The following is a 22,363-nucleotide window of genomic DNA, read 5'->3' as shown; positions in this document are numbered from 1 at the left end:
AAAAGACACTTATCTCTAATTCCTCTGCCGAAACATAGGCAGAGCAGTATCTAATCCCTTTCAACTGGCTGTGTTAGGGTTTTCCAAAGAGACAGAACCAATATGGTATATATAGATGTATATATATGTATATGTATGTGTGTGTGTATATATATATATATATGAAAGAGGATTTGTCAGGGGAATTGGCTCATACAATTATGAAGGCCAAGAGGTCCCACAATAGGCTGTCTGCAAACTGGATGCCGGTAGCGTGACTCTGTTCAAGCCCAGAAGCCTCAGAACCAGGGAAGCCAATGGTGTGATTCTTAGTATGTGGCCAAAGGCCTGACGTCCTCTGGTGTAAGTCCTGGAACCCAAAGGTCGGAGAATCGTGAGTTCTGATGTCATGGACAAGAGAGAAGAATGTATCCCACTCCAGCAGAAATAGAGTGAGAGATTTTCCTTTTCTTCCGTTTTTGTTCTCTCTGGGCCCCCAGAGGGCTGGATGGTGCCCGCTCGTATTGAGAACAGCTCATATTGAGAAACCCCATGCCCTCAGGCTCACATGCTACTCTCTTCTAGAAACACCCTCACAGACACACCCCAAAATAATGCTTTACCAGGTTTTTAGCTATTCCTTAATCTAGTCAAGTTGACACTAAAAGTAACCATCACGCTGGCCTTTTATGCAGCTCAGTTTACTTTTCGGTAAGAATTGTTCTTTGCTGTTAGAGTGGTTTGTAATTGTTATAAATTTATTGGTTGACAGTAATTTATTTGTTGGTTCAAATAATATTTTAACACCTGATACATGAATAACCCTGTTAGGATATAAAACAATATTAAGCAGTAATCTGGCCGACAATGAGTAAGCATCAAAAGGAGCATTAATACTTCATATTATTGATTTTGTTTATTTTTTGATCTTCTAAGAACTCTTTCTTTCTAATGGTACTCCAGTACCACTTCAGTAATCCTTCACATGGCTGAATCCTATGTTTTCCTGAGAACTAATTGTGCACATGTCTTTCCAACTTAGTGTTTAGTGACGGTAGCTTGAAATAGGCCAGAGTGGGAGTATTTGTTCCACAGGTTTTGGCAAACACACTACAAAGGGCTTTTTGTTTTTTAATTTTTTTTGGAGAGTCTGGTAGACCTTTATCAGCACATCCCTGATTGTGTCACATCTTCACACCAATTCTAAGTTGTTGGTTATTCCTCCAGGTCACTTTTTTGACAGACTGCGTATTGCATCAATTTTTGTCTCTAACATGTATGATCAAACTTCTGGTTACTACTAGTGAATCTGCATGTCTGTGTCTGCCTGTCGTCCTTGCCCACCCCATCTTTCCATGAGCCCCTGGAAGAGTTCTGATGTGGAGGTGTAGGTATTTTCAGGTTACATTTTCCAAATGCTTTCTTAGTGACATTGCTTTTACAGAAACTCCAGGATTTTGACCTGAGGAGGTGATTTAAAATTGATTCTTTCCAACTTTCAGTCCTTTCATAGTAGCAAGGCTGAGTGTTCTTTGAGGGTGTTTTATTGCTAATGGTATCATGGGGCTTTAAGTGGAACACCTGTAGCACAGCAGCACTCTTCTTAGGCATGTGGGGTATGATATGTATGCTTCTATTGTTTAGATGTGATTTGTACCTTGATGGTATTTCTTTTAAAGTGTCAGAAGAAATGAGATCTGTAACTACATGTCTCTTTGACCTAGTCAAATGTTTGATTCAACTACTTCGACCTTTGCCATGTAATTACGAGTGTCACAAATTTTCTGATGGTTTAATGATTCTTTTAAGTTGGAATTTTATTAATATCTGACTTGCTACCTGTGAGAAACACCCTCACCCGTCCAAGCCCAAAAGATGGACATGGAGAAACGAAGTACAGTGAAGCGAGACTTTAATTATGGCCTTGCAAGGTTTGGGTGTCTGACAGGCAGGCACACGGAAAAGGACTGCAACAAGCAATTTATCCCTAGTGCGCAAGTCCATGCCCCCACCTTCTCATTGGTTGGGGTGCACACTCTTCCCAGCTGATGTCTAAGAGTACCCCAGTTTACTACCCCCTTGTAGGAAATTTCTTTGTCTGAGGGTTAGGACAAGCCCACGAAAAAGCCCACCCAAAACCCTGTGAAAGGAGAAACATTAGGAAATGAAAAGAACAGTAAAGGGCTGGTAATTCATTACCATCTCAAGGACAACTTTATCTATTCAGTGACCCCCCAGGAATGGGCTGGACCAGTCAGACAACTTTTGGGCTGGGCCTGAATTATTTCTGGAAATGAATCACTTAGATTATTTTCTTACACTAACCCCCAAAATATTTATAGTCATGAGCCCTCTTTCCCCCCTTACAATTCCATTTTTTATATAAAGAGTCCCTCATCTGGAGAGGTGGTTTTCAAAGCGATAGAGAACAGAGCCAAAATCGTGGGGCCACATGAAGAGCAGGTTTCACATTTAATGTCCAAGGGACAGGCCAAAACCTGAGATACCCGACATGGTGATAGAGATCTGTGAGTCAGGCAGCTAGGGACTATTAGAGATAAAAAGGAATAAGGATGAAAGAGCTATGAGACTTATTTTAGAAATTGCCTAATGACAGATTCAAGGTTTTGAATAGGAACTAGCATTTGGTATTCAAAAGGTTTCTCAAATAAGTGAAAAAAGGTAGTGCTGGCCCTGGAAAACCTAATCTGAATAACAAAGGCTGAGCTGACTGTACAGGAAAAGTGTGAAAGGCTTCTGAATGTATTTCCCTTTTCTTTGTCTTTACACGAAGATACTGCACATTGTTCATACACAATTAAATGTGTCCGTGCGCTGGAGTCAGGGTATTAAATGGATAGATGTTATGGTTTTTTAAAAATGTACGTACTGTCTAATATTTTAAAATTTAGTTTGTTATCAGTTACAAAGTCTATTTTTCTACCTGACAGAAAGTACGGTCTAAAAAACTTTTTTTTTTTTTTTTTTTTCAAGAGAAAATTCCTGTTACTAGTAGTCCAATTCACACTGATCTATTATTTGGAGAACAAATAAGCAGACATCTTGATCCTATTTTATCTGGACATTTTAAGAGTAAATATTTCAAGAGTGAAACAACTCTGATTCCTGACTATGACCTAAATAAATGTTTTAAACCTTTTATTTTTGTAAATGAAAGTAACTAAAATCTATTGTACTTCCTATGTCGTATTTTTTCTATATATCATTTATTGAGTCATTTTCTACTAAAAAATTGTCTCTTTCTCTGAAGGCATCTCTTTCTTGTAAATATTGATAAGATCTTCCATATAAAATGAGCTGAAGTTTCTTGGTCCATTTGCAAATCATGAATTTTGGATTTAATTATATCCCAAGGGAAAAACCTAAGGAAACCAAGAGTACAAGCATAATTGAGTCAAATTGTGTAATCAAAAGCAAATGATATGATTATTAGATCTAATTAAATGATTTCTCATCATTTAAATCATTTCTCTGATTCAAAACATTTTAGGAATAAGTAAGTGTGTTGAAATGGACATTCTAGGCTATTACCACCGCCAAACAGTTCTTCCCTTGATTTTGGGTGGAAATGTTTCTAAAGGTTATGTCTAAAGCAGATAGTTGATATCCATCGGGTCATGGGCAAAAGGAAAGGTGTCAGGAAGTGAAGTATGGGTCCTTGTTAAAGGCAGAGGGAAAGAACTAAGGGAGTAAGTTACTTTTTCAACAGGATTATTTTCTTGTATCCCCACCTTCGTTTATATAAAATGAAAACAAACAATAAATTGGTAAAATTAATATGACATCTAAAGAATTAATTATCACTAAAGTTTATACAAATTTTATTAAAATTCATAGGAAAAAATGTCCTGATAAATAGGTAAATGAGATAAATTGATAAATCTACAAAGAGCAACAAGACTTCTTACTGATCACATTGTGTGTGTGTGTGTGTGTGTGTGTGTGCGCGCGCGCGCGCAGGCACGCTCGTGCCCATTTGTCTCCCTTTCTCTGTGTCTATTTGTCTGTCTGTCTGTCTGTCTGTCTACCTACCTACCTGTCTGTCTATCTGAGAAGGGCTTAGATTTTATCCTACTTGCAAGCTAATGTTATGGCCAACGTCCGACGGGTAAAAGAAATTTGCCCACGAGAACCGGGTGATAGGAAAAGGAAAAGAGTTTATTTCTGGCAGCCAGAGCTACGCAGGCCAATCAAAGTGTGCAGCCCCGAGTTGAAACCTCTCGCAGCTTTTATTTTTAGCTAGGCGGGAATTTTTCGCACCTGACACAATCTAGCCAATGCAAGCAAGCCAGCGATACATAAGCTAGTTTTGCAGTTAGCCCTGTAGCCCCTCCCCACCCTGGATTCCCCATAGGGACTTTCCAGGCTAAAATGGCAGAGTCACCTAAAATGGCGTTGGCCATGCTACTCTGTTTATTCCCCCATTTATTTTAGCAAGCGATTTGTACAGAAGCAGAATGCATATGTTAAGGTCAGTAGGGGTTGGGGCGTCCCTTAACACTAACAAATTAATCTGCCTCAGTTTAATGGATGCTGGAAGAAGACATGAGGCTCCTGGGTCAGAGATGTAGGATTTTATTACTTTTACTTAGCACATCAAGTGGCACAGGCATCAGCATATTTGGTTCAGTTTCCCTTACCCCACGACCCGTGGAAGTGACTTCCATGGGCCCAGATGGATTCCTGCACACTCTGTGGATTTGTTACAGGAGAGGACTCTGAACTTTGGAAACTTGAATTTTTTAATAAATTTGCTGTAAGCAAGACTGCCCTTTGCTTGGGAGGTAGGCACTGTCTTTGTCTTCCAAGGCTATCTCCATGCAGATACCCTTGGAGAGCAATTCCTGAACAAAGGCAGACAATGCTTTTGTTTCAAGATATGCAAATATGCAAGAGATCAATGAAGAATTGTCTCCCAACACAGAAAATAAATTTGTGAAATGGGCAGTTTAATATGAGACTGGTAGTGATATCAGTTGGCTTAGTCCTTATAGAATGTAATTTGACAGTAAGTACCTTAAAATGATTGTACCATTTGAAACTTCTGTCACAGGCTTCTGTCAAAGAAATTAATCCTAAATATTGAAATGGTTTTATTAAGAAATCCATTAATTACTGGAGGTTTAAAATGTCCTGTGATAAATGAGTTGTTACAAGATGATGTATTTACCTGATGGAATATTAAATCATTAAAAATGGTTTGTGTAAAGACTGCAATAGAATGATGTATTAAATGAAATATTTATATCTTATTATTGCTATGTAAACAAAAACCTATATGTATTATTTCAAAAAACTGAAAGCGAACACCATAGGTAAGTGGAAAAGCATCTAGCATCGGTACACATTGTCTTGTCCCTCAGAAAGATGGAAGACATTTATTTCTCAAAATGAACGACATGTTATAAATCGTTTCAGTTTTATTTTCTTTCATTTATCTAGAATGCAGTCTTGAGCACCTACTTAGCACTTAATAGTTCCGAGGCAGTTCTCTCAGTACATTACATTAATTAACTCATTTGATCTTCATAGAAATGCTATAAGGTAAATAATGTCACTCTTTCCAATTTATAAATCAGTAAACTGAAGCACAGAGAAGTGAAGAAACTTATCAAAATCATTCTGCATGTAGAATCCATGTTCTTAACCACCATGTTAAGCCGCTACACCACATATAACATTCAATATGGTGAATTATTGTGTTTGTTTAATATCTTAATTTTTGTTTGGCATTTATATCAGTCTTGGAATTGAGGATAAGGCAACAATACATACCTAATAAGGGTTATTAATCTTATTTTCTTCAGTTACGATAAACTTTTGAAACTATAATTTAGAATTGAGCATCCAAACAACCCATCACTGCTCCATACCTTGTGTCAAACAAACAATAGGTTCCATTTTATTAGAGATAATACAATCCCTTCATCCCCAGGAAATCTCTCAAATAGCTTTTGCTTCATTGAATTCAACTAGAACATTCATCCAAGCCATTTACTGGTTTCAAGTAAGTTAATGACTGTATTTCATTTGTGAAATTATAATATTGCTTTGGAAAGTAATGAGCCAGTGCAAATTCCAATGTATGTTTACATGACTGGAGTTTGTTCTAGGACCCATGTGTTGCTCTTTACTTGTTTATTAACAATTTAAAATAATGAGGTGTAGGACTTTGGGGACTATGGAATTTTTTCTTACTGTTTTCTTAACAAGCTCTTTATAATTAGTAATAGCCAAGTATATATTTACCATCAAGGAAAACAGTGTAAGAATATATATCTTTGTTGCTGTAGAAAGCACTGTTAGGTTTGTGGGGACCCCAGAGCCCAAAGGTGAACTTGCCTTGTTGTGACTGTTCTTCACTCTTACCTCCATCCTTTCTTTCACTCTGTTTAATCAAAATTTCTTCTATTGTCTAATTTATTTGATGAGTGTCTTACCAGTTTATTTGTCTTTTTCTTATCTAAATTACTTTTTTATTTGGCGGCTGGGCATTACAGGGATTGAACCCTGGACCTCCGTGTTATCAGCACCATGCTCTAATCAACTAAGCTAACCGGCCAGCCTCTTTTTCTTATTTTAACTTTTTTTTCCCATTTAGAATGCTAGACCAAAACATTGATTTTTTTAAAAGATTTCTAGAACTAATTAAATAATGATACACAGTAATATCAATGAATAATCCCATCTTTATTCTTCCCTGTAATGTTCTGTGTTCTTTCCTAGCCCTTGATTCTTAGCAAAGTCACTTTTCAGAGAATTTATAATTAGTGGTATATATGTATAAAACATAATTTATAAAAGTATTGTAAGCTTTAAAAGAAAAAAATAAAAGTAACCTCCATTTCTAAAAGATTTTATGCTCATAGTAAGAATACTTAAAGTTATAAAGACATAGTAAAATCACTTATAATCCTGCCATCCTGATATATTCGTGGGTAACATTTCCCTTGAAATCCCTCTTGATAGTCATTATTTATATTTCCCTTTAAATGAAAATTCTCAAAAAAATTTTAATAGAAATTCTCACTATATAAAAGTACATTTATTATATGTTCAGAATTTAATATTTTTTATAATGTAAATTTTATTTTATTTCCTCATAGATCCTGGCCCTGACATTAACTAGTTGGCTTGGATCATATTCACTACTTAATAATTCTGGGTTACTTTTCCATGAGTAAAATAGGGTGGAAAAAATGTGGTGAAACTGAAGAACCACAAGCTTTGATGTTGTTTTCAAAATCCCAGCTCTGCCACTGCAGAAAAATATGGACTGTTTTCTAGATCTGATTTTCTCATACTGAGAATTTCTACCTCGTGGTGGGGATTAAATGAATAAGTGTACAGTTTGTGATGTGTTCTAGATGCTTAGTAAGATTGGTACCTTCTCTTTGCTCTAAAAACTTTGTTTTTCTATGTAAGGTGCTTTGCATGTAGTGATATCCTTGAGTCCATCACAGCAAGTTTATGAGATAAAGTTATTTCCTTTATTCAGATATAGAGCTTAGGGAGATGAATGGTACACGGCAGAGGCAGCACTCCACCCACGTCTGCTGTCCCTTACATTGCTGCACAGGTGGGGTGCGTCTAGTACGTTTCTAGACACAGTTTCATGTAGAGTGGTCAGTAAACCTTATCAGCAAATATTTTAGATGTCAACAACACAGCTCGATTATCCAAACAACATTGTTCTTAAATCATCAGGAGCTTCTCATGTGGTTATGTGGCTCAGCCATGTTTGGGAAAAGACTTAGTGTGTTCTTAATTCATTGAAAGTCCCATAAGTTCTGTTTACTGAAGTCCTTTTAAGGGTGTGTTGAGGATTAAATTGAGCTTGTACTGAGGACTAAAGTACTAACTGGCACCTAGTAAGTCGTCAGTATATACTAGCAATTATCATTTTCATTTTTTGTTATATATTTTTTAATTTGCAAGCTTTTTTGCCCTTTTAAGAAGTGATTTGCAGTACCACAGAAAGAAAATGTTTGTTTCGAATTTTTTTAATCATTCATTTCAATAAAAGTTTATTTAAAAATTGTTTTAGTTTGAAACTTAGTAAATCAAATTTTAATTTTAAAAATATCTTTAAGCCAGGGAGAAATTGATCTTTTTGAGTCAAAGTAGTGATATATAATTTTTTTGTATACCTCTGAGTAAGGTATGTATAGTTTACTTACCCGTGCATTACTTATCTCACCCCTAAAATAAAACATTTTTCCATGTCACCTCAGAGGATTTCTAATGTATGTTATTGTTAGAAAGGCAAGATTCGTCAGATTTCAAAATCCATATATTTCAACAATCCATAAGTCAAAGTATTTTTTCAGCAATGTTCAGAAGAATACAAATGGCTATTACTCTGGTGAGCAAGCCACACCTGCAGTCAGTCAAACATTCTACCCTTGAGCTATACACCCTTTCCTCCCAGCAAGCCACATGGGAAATCAGATTGATTAGTCTGATTAAAATCATGTCATCTAAAGAGTGGCCCCTTGGCCATTAGTGTGTGGTGGCTGTTCATGAAGAACAGGTGGTCCCAGTGCTGTTGGAGTGGGGGCAGCTGCTGGAGTGGTCATCTGCTCGGGATACACATATGGGGGAGCGAGGCAAATGACGGCAGGAGGGATGCTGGGGTTAGTTATTGGAATCAGTGATGCTTAGTAAGCGTGACTGTGCCACTCTTCTTTGTGTATCATTGGGCACAGGCATCCTGGAAGAAGAATGTGAAGAAAAAGATCCCAGTATACAACTGGATATTGGACTAGACATCTGCCAGTGAGATTCCTCCATGCCGTGGAATCTTAATAATCAATGAGAAGCAGACTTACATTCTAGAACTTAGTTTTAAGATTCCTTTGTGTGTGGAACTGGCGCAAAGATTGTTCTCTGTCGTTTGATCGCTTTCATAAATCAGCACCATCTGTGCTTCTTTTAAAGACTCCTCTTGCCTTTGGTTGTGTGGAGTCATGTTGTGTACGTTTCAAGACAAAAAACATTTCATTTCTCTGGGAAATGGAAATTTCATGAGCTCTGTTAAATACTGTGTTTGATCAGTATTCGCTTGAGAGGAGAATGTTAGGAATCCGCTTGAGGGGATGAGGCTCACGTATAATCATCAACATCACAGGTACTAAATAATTCTTCATATACTCCTAAGTAATTTGGTGTTGCGCTCTGTTCAGTAGAGCACCGTTTATGTTGTAATTAACTGGACTTCATCTAAAAGTATAGCAACTATAAGAAGATATTTTTATTTTAAAAGATTTTATCACCTAGTATTGTCTATTCTTAAAAATATTTTAATTAGGTTTTGTCATGAATGTTCTTACTCTAGTGGAATTTAATGATCATGAAGTAAAATTGTGTTACACATATCCTGATTTTATTTCTTTGGAAGGTTGCTATAGATTTGTCATTTTCAATTGTGAAGTCCCCCACACCCCCCAGATATTTTCAATTGTTTTCCATGTATGTTGGGAGATTACTTTTCCCTGGCGATTTGGCCAATTAATCAAGTAGTTGCAACATTAACACAAACACCTTCTGGAATCTTGTTTGTGATACTTATGGGACTTGGAAACAGATTCTCACTGGAATTATTTTTCACCAAACGTAATTCAAAGAAAAATGGTTTAATGCATTCTGTCAAGATCCAAATAAATATTTTCTCATTAATTGTTAATATGTCTAATTAAGTTAGGAAAATCTTGGAGATTCTCTAAAATGTGTGAAAACGATCATTTATTTGAATATTTTTGTAGCAATATAATTGAACCAAGTAAAATAGTTTACTGTGTTAAGAATAATAATAAAAACACTTGAGGAAGAATATTGCAAGTTTATTTGTTTAAGAGGGTACCATGAGAACTTTCATTTCTTTGTGTGCTTCCTAAACTTAAAAATCAAAGATAGGTATGCGAGAAATTTAAGTAGGGAAGTATTACTTTAGTTTTTTATAAAACATTTTTAAATGATAAATTATTTCTTAAAATTGTATGCTTTTCTTTCAAGTAATAATTATTCAAAATATTTAGTTCCTTGGATCTATATAGATGATTAATTCCTAGATTAAGTTTCATTATGTTCCTGTGAAGTAGACAGTGTAGTTTTGTTTTTTTTGTTTTGTAAACATCTGAGCTCTTGTTTTATATAGTGAGTGATGGTCGCAGGATTCAAGTCTTAATCGTCGTAATTACAAATCCTGCACTTCTTTGCAATGTCATCCACTTTGGATTTTTTTTATTTATATTTTTTTAATGTGAGAGTGTAGAGAAGATATTTAGAACTCAAACAGGAAAAATAAATAGAACCAGATACCTTTTGAAATTAAAATTATCTTCTAGTTTTCTTGACCATGCGGTTTATGTGAGTACTTGTGATTTCAGAAAGTATCATCTATTGGCACTTGAAAGGGCTTTTTCAAGTTGGTGTAAGTCTTTATGTTATTAGCATAATTGAAGAGAATAAGAGTATTTTTACTAGGAGCCAAGAACAAATAGCTTCACATATGCTTTTATCTATACTTGTCTAGTAGGCATTTGTATCTCATCTAAAACTTATCCTTCTCACCTAGGCTTAACAAATGTTCGTTTTCTTTCATTCATTTCTCTCTATTGACTACTTTGACTTCTCCACCTTTTTTATAGTAGAGTGAGTAAAAGGTTAACAAAATGTTTTCCCCTTTCTGTGTTAGAATTAAAACTTTGGTTAATTCTTGGCTCCCCATTTCTGGAAGCCTGATAAAATTAGTGTGTCAACTGCCTTTTTATGGTAAAAGTGACCCCTGATTGGTAAATTGCATCTGGACTTCAAAAACCAAGTATCTGACAAGCACCTATGCCTGTGATGTTGTTATAAGAGATACTGGCTTCTCTGGGGCAGGATGCTTTTAAGCCAGGATAGCTCTTGCAACCTCTCGATGTGAGTCCCTTTTCGTACACCTGAGCTGTCAACCTGGGGACCCAAGACAATAGCTCATGGACAGCTCTGAGGACTGCTGGGAGCATATTCCTCCTAAGGACAAAAGCATCATACTGCCTTACTGGCATGCTGGGCTTCCTGCCTTATATCCTTCAAAGTAAATCTGATGCCAGGTGGCCTATAGGAGTCTTGAGAGTCCGGATGTCTAGTTGGACCTAAAAAGCTCCTTTATACCTTGACAGGCATTTCAAATATGTACTCAGAATAAAAATAAAGAAATAATACTAAAAGACTTGTTTTGAAGATTTAGCTTCTCCATTCCACTTCTTCCAGTCTTCTCTTCTCATGTGTGTTCCAGTATTTACTTCCAAGTAATAGATGTATGTTGCTCTTTTTTGAGTACGTTACTGATATCTGTTGACTTGCCATTATGGAAGATGCCAGTTCTTCCTGTTATGTCACTTCCACTTTCCTGTTCCCATCCTCTCAATATTGTTATATCAGAAGTTAAGTTCAGTCAATAGCCAGTGTCCCGTTACATGGCGATGTAAGAATTGTTCACTTTATAACCAAGTGTGTAATCCAATTAGATTTCCTGTCTTACATATTCTCTTTTCTTATTCCTGGAGTTAATTTCTTTGACATTTAAAAAATTTGTTTTCTCTGCATGTGTCTTTCATTTTTTCACCTACATTCTTTATCAGGTCTGTCAAAATGCCTATTGTTTCCCAAATGTTCAGAAGTATCAGAGCAATTATTGACTTCTTTTTTCTCATGGAGATGGACTTCCCAGACCTCTCTATCTTTCTGCTCTAATCTGATCTGGTTTCTTCTTTCTTGAACTGTCGTTTTACTCCTTTTCTGAGTTCTGTCTATTGTTTTATTGAATTTCCTGGATTTTGCTGGAGCACATCCAAAAATAGCTTTATAAGAAAGGGAAGTAAAGACCTTGCATGTTGGAAAATTTATTTTTTCAGCTTTCATGCTTGATTTTTTGTTCAGTTGAGCATGTAGTTCTACACTGAAAAACTGTTTTTCCTCAGTATAGAAAGTATTACTCTTTTAACTAGTAGCATTTAATGTTACTGTTCAGAAGGCATTTTTGTTAATGACATTCCTAGTTTTACTCTGCTAGTAATCAACCAGATGCCATCATTTTTCAGTGCTTAAATTAAACTCTTGTTGGGAGATAATTGTCTATGATTCTCTTGCATTTCTCTACATTTTGAGAACAGAAGCCTTTGTTCTGGGCTATCTTTTCAGGGATATTTGTACAGCAAACAGCCTTGGAAGATAGGCACAGGATCTCTCTCTATAGCAATAAGCAAGCATGCTTACTGTCCATATAAAATAATTGGGTTCCCTAAGCTCAGGTTGTTCTGTGCATGCCAGATCCCCTGGCCCTCTTCCCATCCACTTATGCAAATTTCAGCTTGAGGAAATTATTGCACAAAGGGATGATACTCTGGCTAATGATATTGCTGTGAGTAATAAGCAGTCTTTTGTCTCTGACCCAGATTCTTGTATCTTCTGCCAGCATCCATGAAGCTATGGCAGGCTAACTTATAAGCTTTCAGGTGGGGTAAAATCATAGACTCCTCACAGTTCTTGATATGTTCTTTCTCTTTGAAAATTTTCTCAACCACTAACCCATAGTGCTTTCTTCCTCCTACCATTCACTAGATTGTATGTATCATTTAGTTTATCTTTTTCTTGATTTATCATCCCAAAGACACTTTACAATGAAAATACTTTGTATACAGCGAATTACAGTAAATACATATTTTTTTATTTAATTGAGTAGGTAATATGTTTTATATTAAATTGGTTGCAAGGCACAGAGTATGAAGGGATTTGTATATAATTACCATAAAATATCTAGTAAGGTGTATGTTATAGATCATGTACATTATTATTTATTTGTATTTTCAATAACATTTATAAATTGCCATTTACTGGGAAATTACTGTGTGTCTGGCACCACGCTATACTTGTGACATGGATTATCTTACTTATTCCTCTTGGTAGTCCTAAGAAGAGTATGTTTTTATTGTCCCTATTTTACAGAAGAAAGGATAGAAATGAAAAAATTGGCAAATGCTAGAGCTGTATTCACACCCAGGTCTGTTTACTTTCGAACCCGAGCTTTTAACAACTACATTCTGATATAAAATGGAGAGGAAAGAAAAAAAAGTATATTGACTCACCTGGAAATTCTTTAACTTTGTCTATTTAAATTCACACAGTACTATAGTTATTAAATATTGATTTGGCATATATGATAATTGAGCTTCATTTACTATGGTTATAATGGAATTCAGTGCATGTCTTGCTAGAAGTAATTATGTTCAGTCACAAATTAAAAAAAATACTAGACAACAAAATAATACCATATAGGAGCTGATATTTACACATCCGAAAGTTGGGAAATTCTAAGTTATGGTTCCCACAGCAACTGCAGCTCAGCCTCAGGGCAGTGAGTGTTGCCATCTAAACTCAACACCATATGCAGCTACAGGAAATAATATTCTACGTGCTCTTGGGGGTCTGATAATGACCACTGTGGGAACAATGAATGTGTAAATTATCAGTTACTGTTTCATCACCGTAGTTTGGGGCATTTCATTTATGTGGCTATTTCATAGTGCAACATAGGTGTTTCAACTGGTGATAATACATCTTGGTGGCATTTCAGTTGTGCTTAAATTATTAATGAGTCCTGAAGCAAAATGTCTGTAACTCGTAAGATGATTTTTTATATCTTACATCTGGTTTATAAACAATCACATTTGCTCTCCTCCCTATCCCCACTCCCAGTGGAAAAGCATCATTTTTGGAGTTCATGTTCACATCAAAATGCAGTTCTTAGGCAGGTTCAAGATGCTGGTTAACCTTTGAAATGTATTATATGCTGGTGCTTAAAAGAGATAGATGACTAAGAAGTACATATTAGAGCCTCTCAAAACACAGGATCATCAATCTTCAAAGCCTGGCTTCATACAGTATACCACCCTCCAGGGCGCACAGAGCACAGCTACAATGCATAGAAAAGCTCCATGCAGTCTGCTTCTTATTTTTGTAGATTCTCAGAAGAAATGTCAGTTGGGAGTTACTGACTGTTCTGCCTTACCTTAATATCTCGTCAGTAATCTAATGTATTGTTTGACATTGTGTCTTGAACTTATAACTCTTGCTTATCATTCTGTTTTTGATGTTTCTGTTGATGGCATATGAGTTTCCGCTATGAGTCTCTCAAATGCACAATTAAAAATACAAATTTTTTTCCCAACGGTGGACTCTCTTCTAATATAGGTGGTTTAATAAGTTCATGATAAAATTATTGTTATCAAATTTATATAGTAGAAAAGATTAACCTAACAAATTATATCTATACATAAATTACACACATAAACTTCCAAGAAACAGATTAAATAAATTTTACTTGGTTGCATTTAGAAATTTATTACCCCAGAGATTCCTAGGGATGATTTTTCTTTAATTAGAAAAATATTTACAGAGTATCTACTAGGCGGTAGACACTGTGGATCAATGTGAATTACACATGGGCCTCTTAGCCATCATGTTTGGAGAATCTGAGTCTTTTCCAAATATATTAATTTGGTTAATAAGTCCATTGATATTAGTCAGGCATGTTTACCATTATTCAAATGATCTTGAAAAGCCGACTTAACTATTAGTGAACTACTTAATGAAAGACAATGGACAAGATTATAAAGACATATTCTTGAGTGTCATTTCATTTATTTTTAAGAACCACCACACTTATACAACATGCACCTTTTGGAGTCCCAGCATATTTACCAAGTTTCTGCAACATGTTGGAACATAATTTTTCAAATGTTTTATCAAAGGAAGAATACAGGGTGGAGATTGATTATGTTGCTATTTGTGCTTTTTCCTATGCTAGATCCTTCATCATACATAGAAGTAAACAGAAGTGGTCCTTTATGGCTAACACCTTAATGCTTTTACAAACACCTCTAAATAATCAGTCAATTGGTTTTGGGTAACTTTATGTGAAATTTCACAGGATGAAGGGTTTTCAGTCTGGACTTGTACCCACTGTGCGCTCATTTTGACAGGTTGTGTCAGGAGGAACTGAGGAACTGACAAACACAACTTTGAGGATTTTGGCAGTGGTTATGGTTTATAATAGTCTCTGCTGTTTTGATCAGTAAAAATTTTTAAGCATGCCTCCCCAGTGTCATGTATATTTGTTTATGAATATACCATATCATTGTAGGATTATATAATTACTTCCTAAAATATGCATCAAAAGAAATGAAATTAAAATGATGATGTAAGAAAATTAGCATAAATAGATGTTCTGTTGTTTTCTTTCCTTGTTCCTGTTCACCTTCTGAGATATGCTAACTCAGGAGACTATTGCTTTAAAATTCAGCTTTTTGTGTACACATACCCATCGTATCATTAAAGGTCATCCTTCCTAGTGGAAAGACCTAGTTAACATGACATAATGTCTGTTTGACTCCAGTTTTACCCAGTTTCCTTTCACATTATAGAAATAAACCTAACACAGAGTATACTCCTCTTTGTGTCCTGCCACCCTTAGGATGAGGATGGGACAGAAGAAGACAACAGCCGTGTTGAGCCAGTTGGACATGCAGACACTGGTTTGGAGAATGCACCCAGTTTTTGTCTGGAGTAAGTTACAGATGGTTTTAACTAAATTTGTAATATACATGTAGCATCATTACTTGCAGCAAGTATTCTAGAAGCATATGGCATGTGGAATGTTTGTGCTTAAAAACATGCCTTGCATTGATTTGTTTTTCTGAAGAGCATCTTTCATCTATTGTGTTAATTATGTAATGTAAGCAGTATAGCATGAAAGTTCACATTTACCTGTCTGGAGTTTCATGCCTCGGCAAATACTATTAAATTGTAATATAAAATAGTATTTGATTGAAAATGTTTGTCATGCTAACAGCACTGTAAACACTGTAACTGTTTTCAGATTGCTTTGTATGTCACTATTTTGGTCATCTGTTTGTTCTTCAGCTTTGCTAAATCAAAATTGTGAACATCCTTGAAAAATTAGTTGAATCATGTAAACATTTGTTATTATAGTATATATATATTTTTTAACTTGAGGAAATAGAATCTCTTTAGATATTTGATGAAAAGTTACAGGTCATAGGTTAGGGACCTTGAACATAATTTTAAGTGTAAAAAGACAAAAATTTCTTACAACTTGTCAATTATTTTCAATATTGGCATGTTTAACTGGAAGGCATTTCAAGACTTCATCCCTTGATAGAGTTGAGCAGGGAGAGCAGTCATTCTGGATTTTTTCTTTGACTTTGGGTTAAAGTTGGGGGTTTAGAGATTAACATTTATATACTTCTGTCTTCTCTAGGTCTTTCAAGGGAGGTCTCTAAGAACTTTCTCAGTGAGATTAAGCAGGTTCTAGGATCAGATTGTGTTTGGATATACAGAAACCAGCACTCTGAGTATTTATATTTAAGAAATACTTGCTATGCCATAGTTCTTTTTAGAAAAAATGTGGAATAAGATCAGTTTATTGAAGTATTAAAGTTATACTCTTTTTAGTTGATAAACCAATGATTAAATTGATGTTTAAGTGATATTAACATTATCTAAAATATTTTATAAAATTCTTTGAAAAAATAAAAAAAAATCCATTTAAGTAGTTTTACTTTAGTAAATATTTTGACATTTTGGTAAAAATTTTTTTTGTCCTAATTAAAGTAAGTGATTAAATCTATGCATATATTTTCAATTTTGTTTAGATTTCTTTGAGACGCATACCTTTAATTATATTTGTTTTGTATTTTATAAGCAAGAATTTCATAGTGCATAAGATAACCTCAGGTTTTCGTATAAGAAATACAATAGAAAAATTGGCATTTTCTGTCATACAAAAACTATATATTATAATCTTCGTCGAATCCATTGGTTATCAGTTATGGTTTTCTTGGTTGCTTAAACTAGATATTTAATTGAAGTACTATGTCCAAATATTGATTGTTAGATAAATACTGCTTAGATCTCTGATGTAGTATGTATATATGGAAAAATCTACAAAGAAAGCAAAATCTCATTTAAATAGTTTAGAAAATTTATGTTCTCCAAATTTGAGCAGTTTTCATCAAACTCAGGCTTATATAAATAGTAAAGATTCATAGAAATGACAAATACATAGAATGTTGTGCTCCTTACATGAAGTATCTTGTGTAGAGGTAACTTCATGTTACTTTATGTAGTATATAGCTGCATAATTTTAAAGATCAATTACAAACACTTTCATGATAATTATTTGATTTTCAGTGGATTTCTGTTGGCTTGAGAAAGGAGTTTTATAACCTGCCCTTGCAGTGCTTTTTTAGCAGTTTAGGAAATGGTGACTTTGAATTGTCATCAAATAGTGGGCAGTAAGGACAATTGTGATCTCCTCTGGACTATCATCTACAGGGAGGAGAATTTTGACCTCATTGAATTATTGGAAGGATCAATGATGTTATATATATAAGAGCACTTTCTAAATTATAAAGTGCTCTGTAGCTTCAACACCTTTATTAGGTTAATCTTCAGAATCTTTGAAATAGATATTGGGATGGAAAATTTTCAGTGGAAGTTTAGAGATATGATTTGCAAAACATGAACTTGTATTACACAGAAGTGTATGGTCCAAGAGAAATGGTCCTGTGCCATTTTTAATGTAGTTATCTCTGATGATTGCTCTCCCTCCATGCCATCAGACTAGTGTTCAGGTATGTAGTGTTTAATGTTGCCTTCATCACCATGCTTATATTCCAGAATATGTATGTGTATGCGTGCGTGCTTGGAGGGATTTTTGTTTTATTCTTTTGTTGTTTCTTGTGTGTCTATGTTGTTGCGGATGTTTTTGGTTTGGTTTTGTTTCAGTTTTGGTTTGTTTACAGTCCATGTTCATGCTCCTTCATTCATCATTGTCTCACAGTGATATGGTAAAGCACGTACAAGTCCCCAACGATGGAGGGCCTCTGGGAATCCATGTAGTGCCTTTCAGTGCGCGAGGCGGCAGGTAACGTATCTTGGAGGTTTTTAATTGAATCATAATGTGGGATGTTTTATCTTCATTTATGCTCAGATATAGAGTGGTGTTGACTTAACATAAGCTTAATAGAAAACATTTTCATTTGGGGGCAACTGCTACTTCATTCATACGTATATGTCATAATCACAGAAAGTACTTAGCCTGATGAAGAGAGATTTTGCAGGCACATGAAGAAATTGTGCATTTAAATTATCCTAATCAATTTATTGTTCATCACATCAGAGCAAACATTTCACTTTTCTGTAAATTAATAATAGGCATTAAAGTCAGAACTCCAGCTGGGTTTGCAAAGTTAAAGTGAGCGTAAAGTGATTTTCTGAAAAAATTTATCCACTAAAAAAATTATCTGGATAACTTAGATAATGATTCATCTTAAATTTGTCTTTATGTTTATTTAATTCTTCAATTTTATGAGATTTTTTTTTTACGTTTAAAAACCTTTGAATTTGAAATTTTAGAAAATTAGGCACGCTATAGATTTATCTTCTGCCATGTGGCTCCTTCCTTTTACTCTCTGAACACTTAGAATGTCAAAATTTTGTACTGATTCTTAATCTCAACTTCATTACTTTAAGTAACATACATACTTAAAAACTTCAAATGTTGCGTCAGTTTCCTTGATTCTTCTCCTCTTTTTCTTTTTTGAAAGAAGTAGTGTTGTATTTTTGGTTTTATAGCTTGAATTGATTTTGAAACTAATGCAGGCCTCTACAGGTGCAGTGCATTGTGTCCTTCCCAGGAGCTCAAACCTACGCATGTTCATCCTGTGCAAGTTTAGTCACATTCTCTCTTATTAGACCTTCTAATGACTGCCTGGTAAAACACATTTGTAAACTATTTGGCTTCTTAATTTTGAACTTCTTATTTCTTTCATTCTTATCATCTGATTTGTTTATTTTTATTTTAACTTTCTTTGCATGGGGAAAAGGATGGAGGAAGCTGGAAGGTAACCTTGGACCAGTGACTGAGAACTTAGAACACAGTTTAAACTGTTGTCAAGAAATTACAAGCATCTAGTGGGTTGTAAAAGACAGATGGGATATAAATTACAAGAGTGTGACTAAATCATATATATATATATATATATAATATATATATATATATATTATATATATATATATATATATTTTTTTTTTTTTCCTCAAATGGGTATTTCAGCAATTGTACTCACTTCCTGTTGTGCTAGTAACTGTGGAGAGTCTAGATTTCATCTCTTAGGTAAAACACATGGTTTATGCCATGTCCCAAAGCTGAGACTTCGATGTGCTTAGAACTCTGCTGGAGTACGAGGCTCGAATGTTGGTGCTGTGTAACAGGATGTGAAATCCACCTTGCATTTTTTGGTTGGTGTCATAGTCACAGAGTTGTGGCTGCTTTTGCTTTTTTCCTCCTCCTCTTCTTCCTCTTCTTCCTTTTTAGTTTTTAAACTCCAGAGAAGATTAAAACTTCTTCAAAGGACTTTCTGTTAAGCAACATTAATTGTCTTCAGTGTGGCCCTTGCCTTTATTTCCCTTAAAAAAGTAAAATTTAAAACGATCTCAAAAGTTAAATTTCTCTTCGTTTCTCTTATGGTAGGGAAAAAAGATAAGAAGGTGAAATGCATGGATTATAGCCTCTCAATATTAATGTGCCTTAAGCTGCCTGTGAAACACAGCTCATCACAAATGAGATTTAATTGAGTATGTACTAGCTTTGAACCAGTATTTCAATTATAAACATGTTATTTTCTGTCATATTTCCTACCTCAGTGTGAAAGAATATTAGGATAAAATATAGATGAAAATCCCAAAGCAAAAGGAGAATAAGATAGAAAAATAGACCTACTAGTTAGATTAATTCAAAAGAAGGTATTTCACAAAATCCACCACAGTTGCTGGTTACTATGGCATTTAGTTCTGATACACTGAATACATTCAAGTAAACAAATTTTTCTTTGCAGAAGTAGATATTGTTCTATATCTGAGTCATTTTTAATTCCTATTAATTTGGCACTTAATGCAGATAATCTTGTGCAGCTTTCCTGTATAAGGCACAAAGAGATTTAAGAAAAACAGATTGTTTATAAACCCTTTTTAGGCATCACCAATTTTCACATGGAAATAGAACAGAATTTTTTTCTTTTTTATCCAACACCTTTGTTGCATCTTCAAGCTCAAGCTTCCTCATGGACTAGAGAGTCATGGTTCTTCAGACGTGGGTTGACAGTGAGAGAGAAAAGGAGGCGGGTTGCTCACATTCATACATACCAATCCCCAGGAGTCCAGAGACACCGTCTTAGAAGAGGGTTCTTTTCATTCTATTAGAAACTTTCCAAGTGTTAATTCCTGTGTTAGGTGCTAGGAAACAAAGATGAACAGGGCATGGTCTTCCTCCAGGGATTTGCAGTCTAGATGGAGTGATAGCCAAGAAAATTACACAATTATAATTATGTGATAAATGTTGACATAGTTATATAATAGGTGCTCTGTGCGCTGATGGGGGAAGAATTGTCTGAATTAGGTAAGCAAAGCTGGCTTGTTGCAGAGGATGATTTTAAATGTGATGACAGCTTATAAAGGGAGCAACATCAGCTCTGTGGTGGCTGCACGGGCAAATTAAGCAATGCAGTATAGCAGAAAGGAAAAAATTAAGTAGGACTTGTGAAGAAATTGCATATATATCTAGTGGGAATACAAGAATACATATTCATAATATGTAAGTTAAAATTTCCAAGAATAACTTCCCTTGTAGAAAATTCCAGTCATATTTAGGTCTTTTCAATTTTGGAGATATAACTAATTGAATAACACTTACTGAATACTTATTTTTATAAAGTGACAAAGACATGTCAGTACTGCTTTCTCATTTAGATTTTCAAAGTCTAAGGAACCGTACAAAATGGGAATTATATACTGTAGAGAGAAAGAACACAATCCAGATCACCTCATATATCAAATATAATTAAGGAAAATAGTAATTTAAGCTTGTGAAGTCAGTGTTAGAGAAACTTCTAAAGCCAGTTGGGTATTATTATGGCCTGATGTATAATGAAGCTTATCTTAATCAGGATCTTGCTGGGCCTACTTCAAAAAGGCTATTTCCCGGAGTAAATTAAACGTTGTTCCTTGATCGGGGGCATTAATGACAATTAGTTCTCCCCACCCTGCCTTGGATGACCACCTCCTGATACCTAGAAGGAGAGATAAATAGATTTGTCAGTATTATTTGAAACAGTATTATCTTTCCCTTGATGCTGTTTTTCTTCAGTTATCATCTTGTATGTTATTCAGAAATAAAGTTAACTGATCTTCCTTCAGAACTCTTTATTCATTACCTTGACATCAATTTTTACTTCACACATACTTTATCCTCCTGATTTAAATGTCAAACATATCCTCCTTATTTAAATCACAGATGCTGCTCTTTTTAGGAGGGTTGAGCCAAATAACCGTGATTTCCTTTGGCAGAGAACCATGTTTTATTTTACATTTTTTTGTATTTCTGGGATCTAGCCATAGGTATTGGACCATAGGACCATAGGTATTGTTTAATGAAGCTTATTCAGCAAAAGAACAAAAGAGCTCATGACTATCTGTGTTATCTATGGCATGACTATATTAAAAATAAAACAGCAGTGACATGTCCTAGTTGGATCGTGGTTAATGAGTTTTCCTGAGACTTATTAATGACATAAAAATATGATTATGATATAAAGTTAAGTATATAAAAAACAAATATAAATTGTGTGATGTAGGGCCTGGTCCTATGAAATTATAAGATTCTGCATTTGGCTTTAAGGGACTTAAAGTCTAATTGAGAAATATGTATATAAAAAGATCCATGCTATGTGCTGTAGGGATTTAGGACAGTAGGACCGTTGGATGCTATGCAAACCCTCAGCGAAGCAATTGAACTTGACGCATTTGTTGAAGGAAATATGGGACTTTCCTTGCTGACATGGTTCAAGAAAGATAGTCATTCCAGGAAGAGAATATAGGAAAGGAAGATGCTACATACAAATAAATGGACATGAGTTGGTGGGAAATAAGGAGTAAATTATTTGAATCAGAATGTGTTAGAAGATAGCACTGGAGAGATTTTTAGAAAGTACTTTATGAATGGCTCATGAGTCCAGGGGAAAGAATTTGGATTTCACTCAGTAAGTAATGGGGGAATTGCTGAAAGCTTTGAAGAAACGTGATTATGTTATTTTTAAGTTGCTATTACTCTTTCTTGGACTCCACAGTCTAACTTAGAGCAGATATTCTAAATATTTTACCCTATGGAAACAAATATGGCCAAAACATATTCTTAATAAATTGCACTCTGCTTCTCTGGATGTTTTCTATAATGGACTCT

General features: G+C 34.9%; 1 protein-coding gene across 17 annotated transcripts in view; it reads left to right on the top strand.

Annotated features, from left to right (window-relative positions):
* Positions 1–22,363, top strand: part of PARD3 (par-3 family cell polarity regulator) — a 635,972-nt gene that overhangs the window by 338,367 nt on the left and 275,242 nt on the right. For all 17 annotated transcript variants that reach the window (XM_063101404.1, XM_063101401.1, XM_063101396.1 and 14 more), the window contains exons 6-7: positions 15,518–15,609; positions 17,909–17,992. In XM_063101404.1, the coding sequence (XP_062957474.1) occupies positions 15,518–15,609; positions 17,909–17,992 (176 nt within the window). The remainder of the gene's footprint in view (positions 1–15,517; positions 15,610–17,908; positions 17,993–22,363) is intronic.

This window comes from Cynocephalus volans, chromosome 6 (genome assembly GCF_027409185.1).
Source record: "Cynocephalus volans isolate mCynVol1 chromosome 6, mCynVol1.pri, whole genome shotgun sequence".
Taxonomy (NCBI): Eukaryota; Metazoa; Chordata; class Mammalia; order Dermoptera; family Cynocephalidae; genus Cynocephalus; species Cynocephalus volans.
Note: the sequence above shows the minus strand (reverse complement) of the source record. Positions and strands in the feature narration are given on the sequence as shown.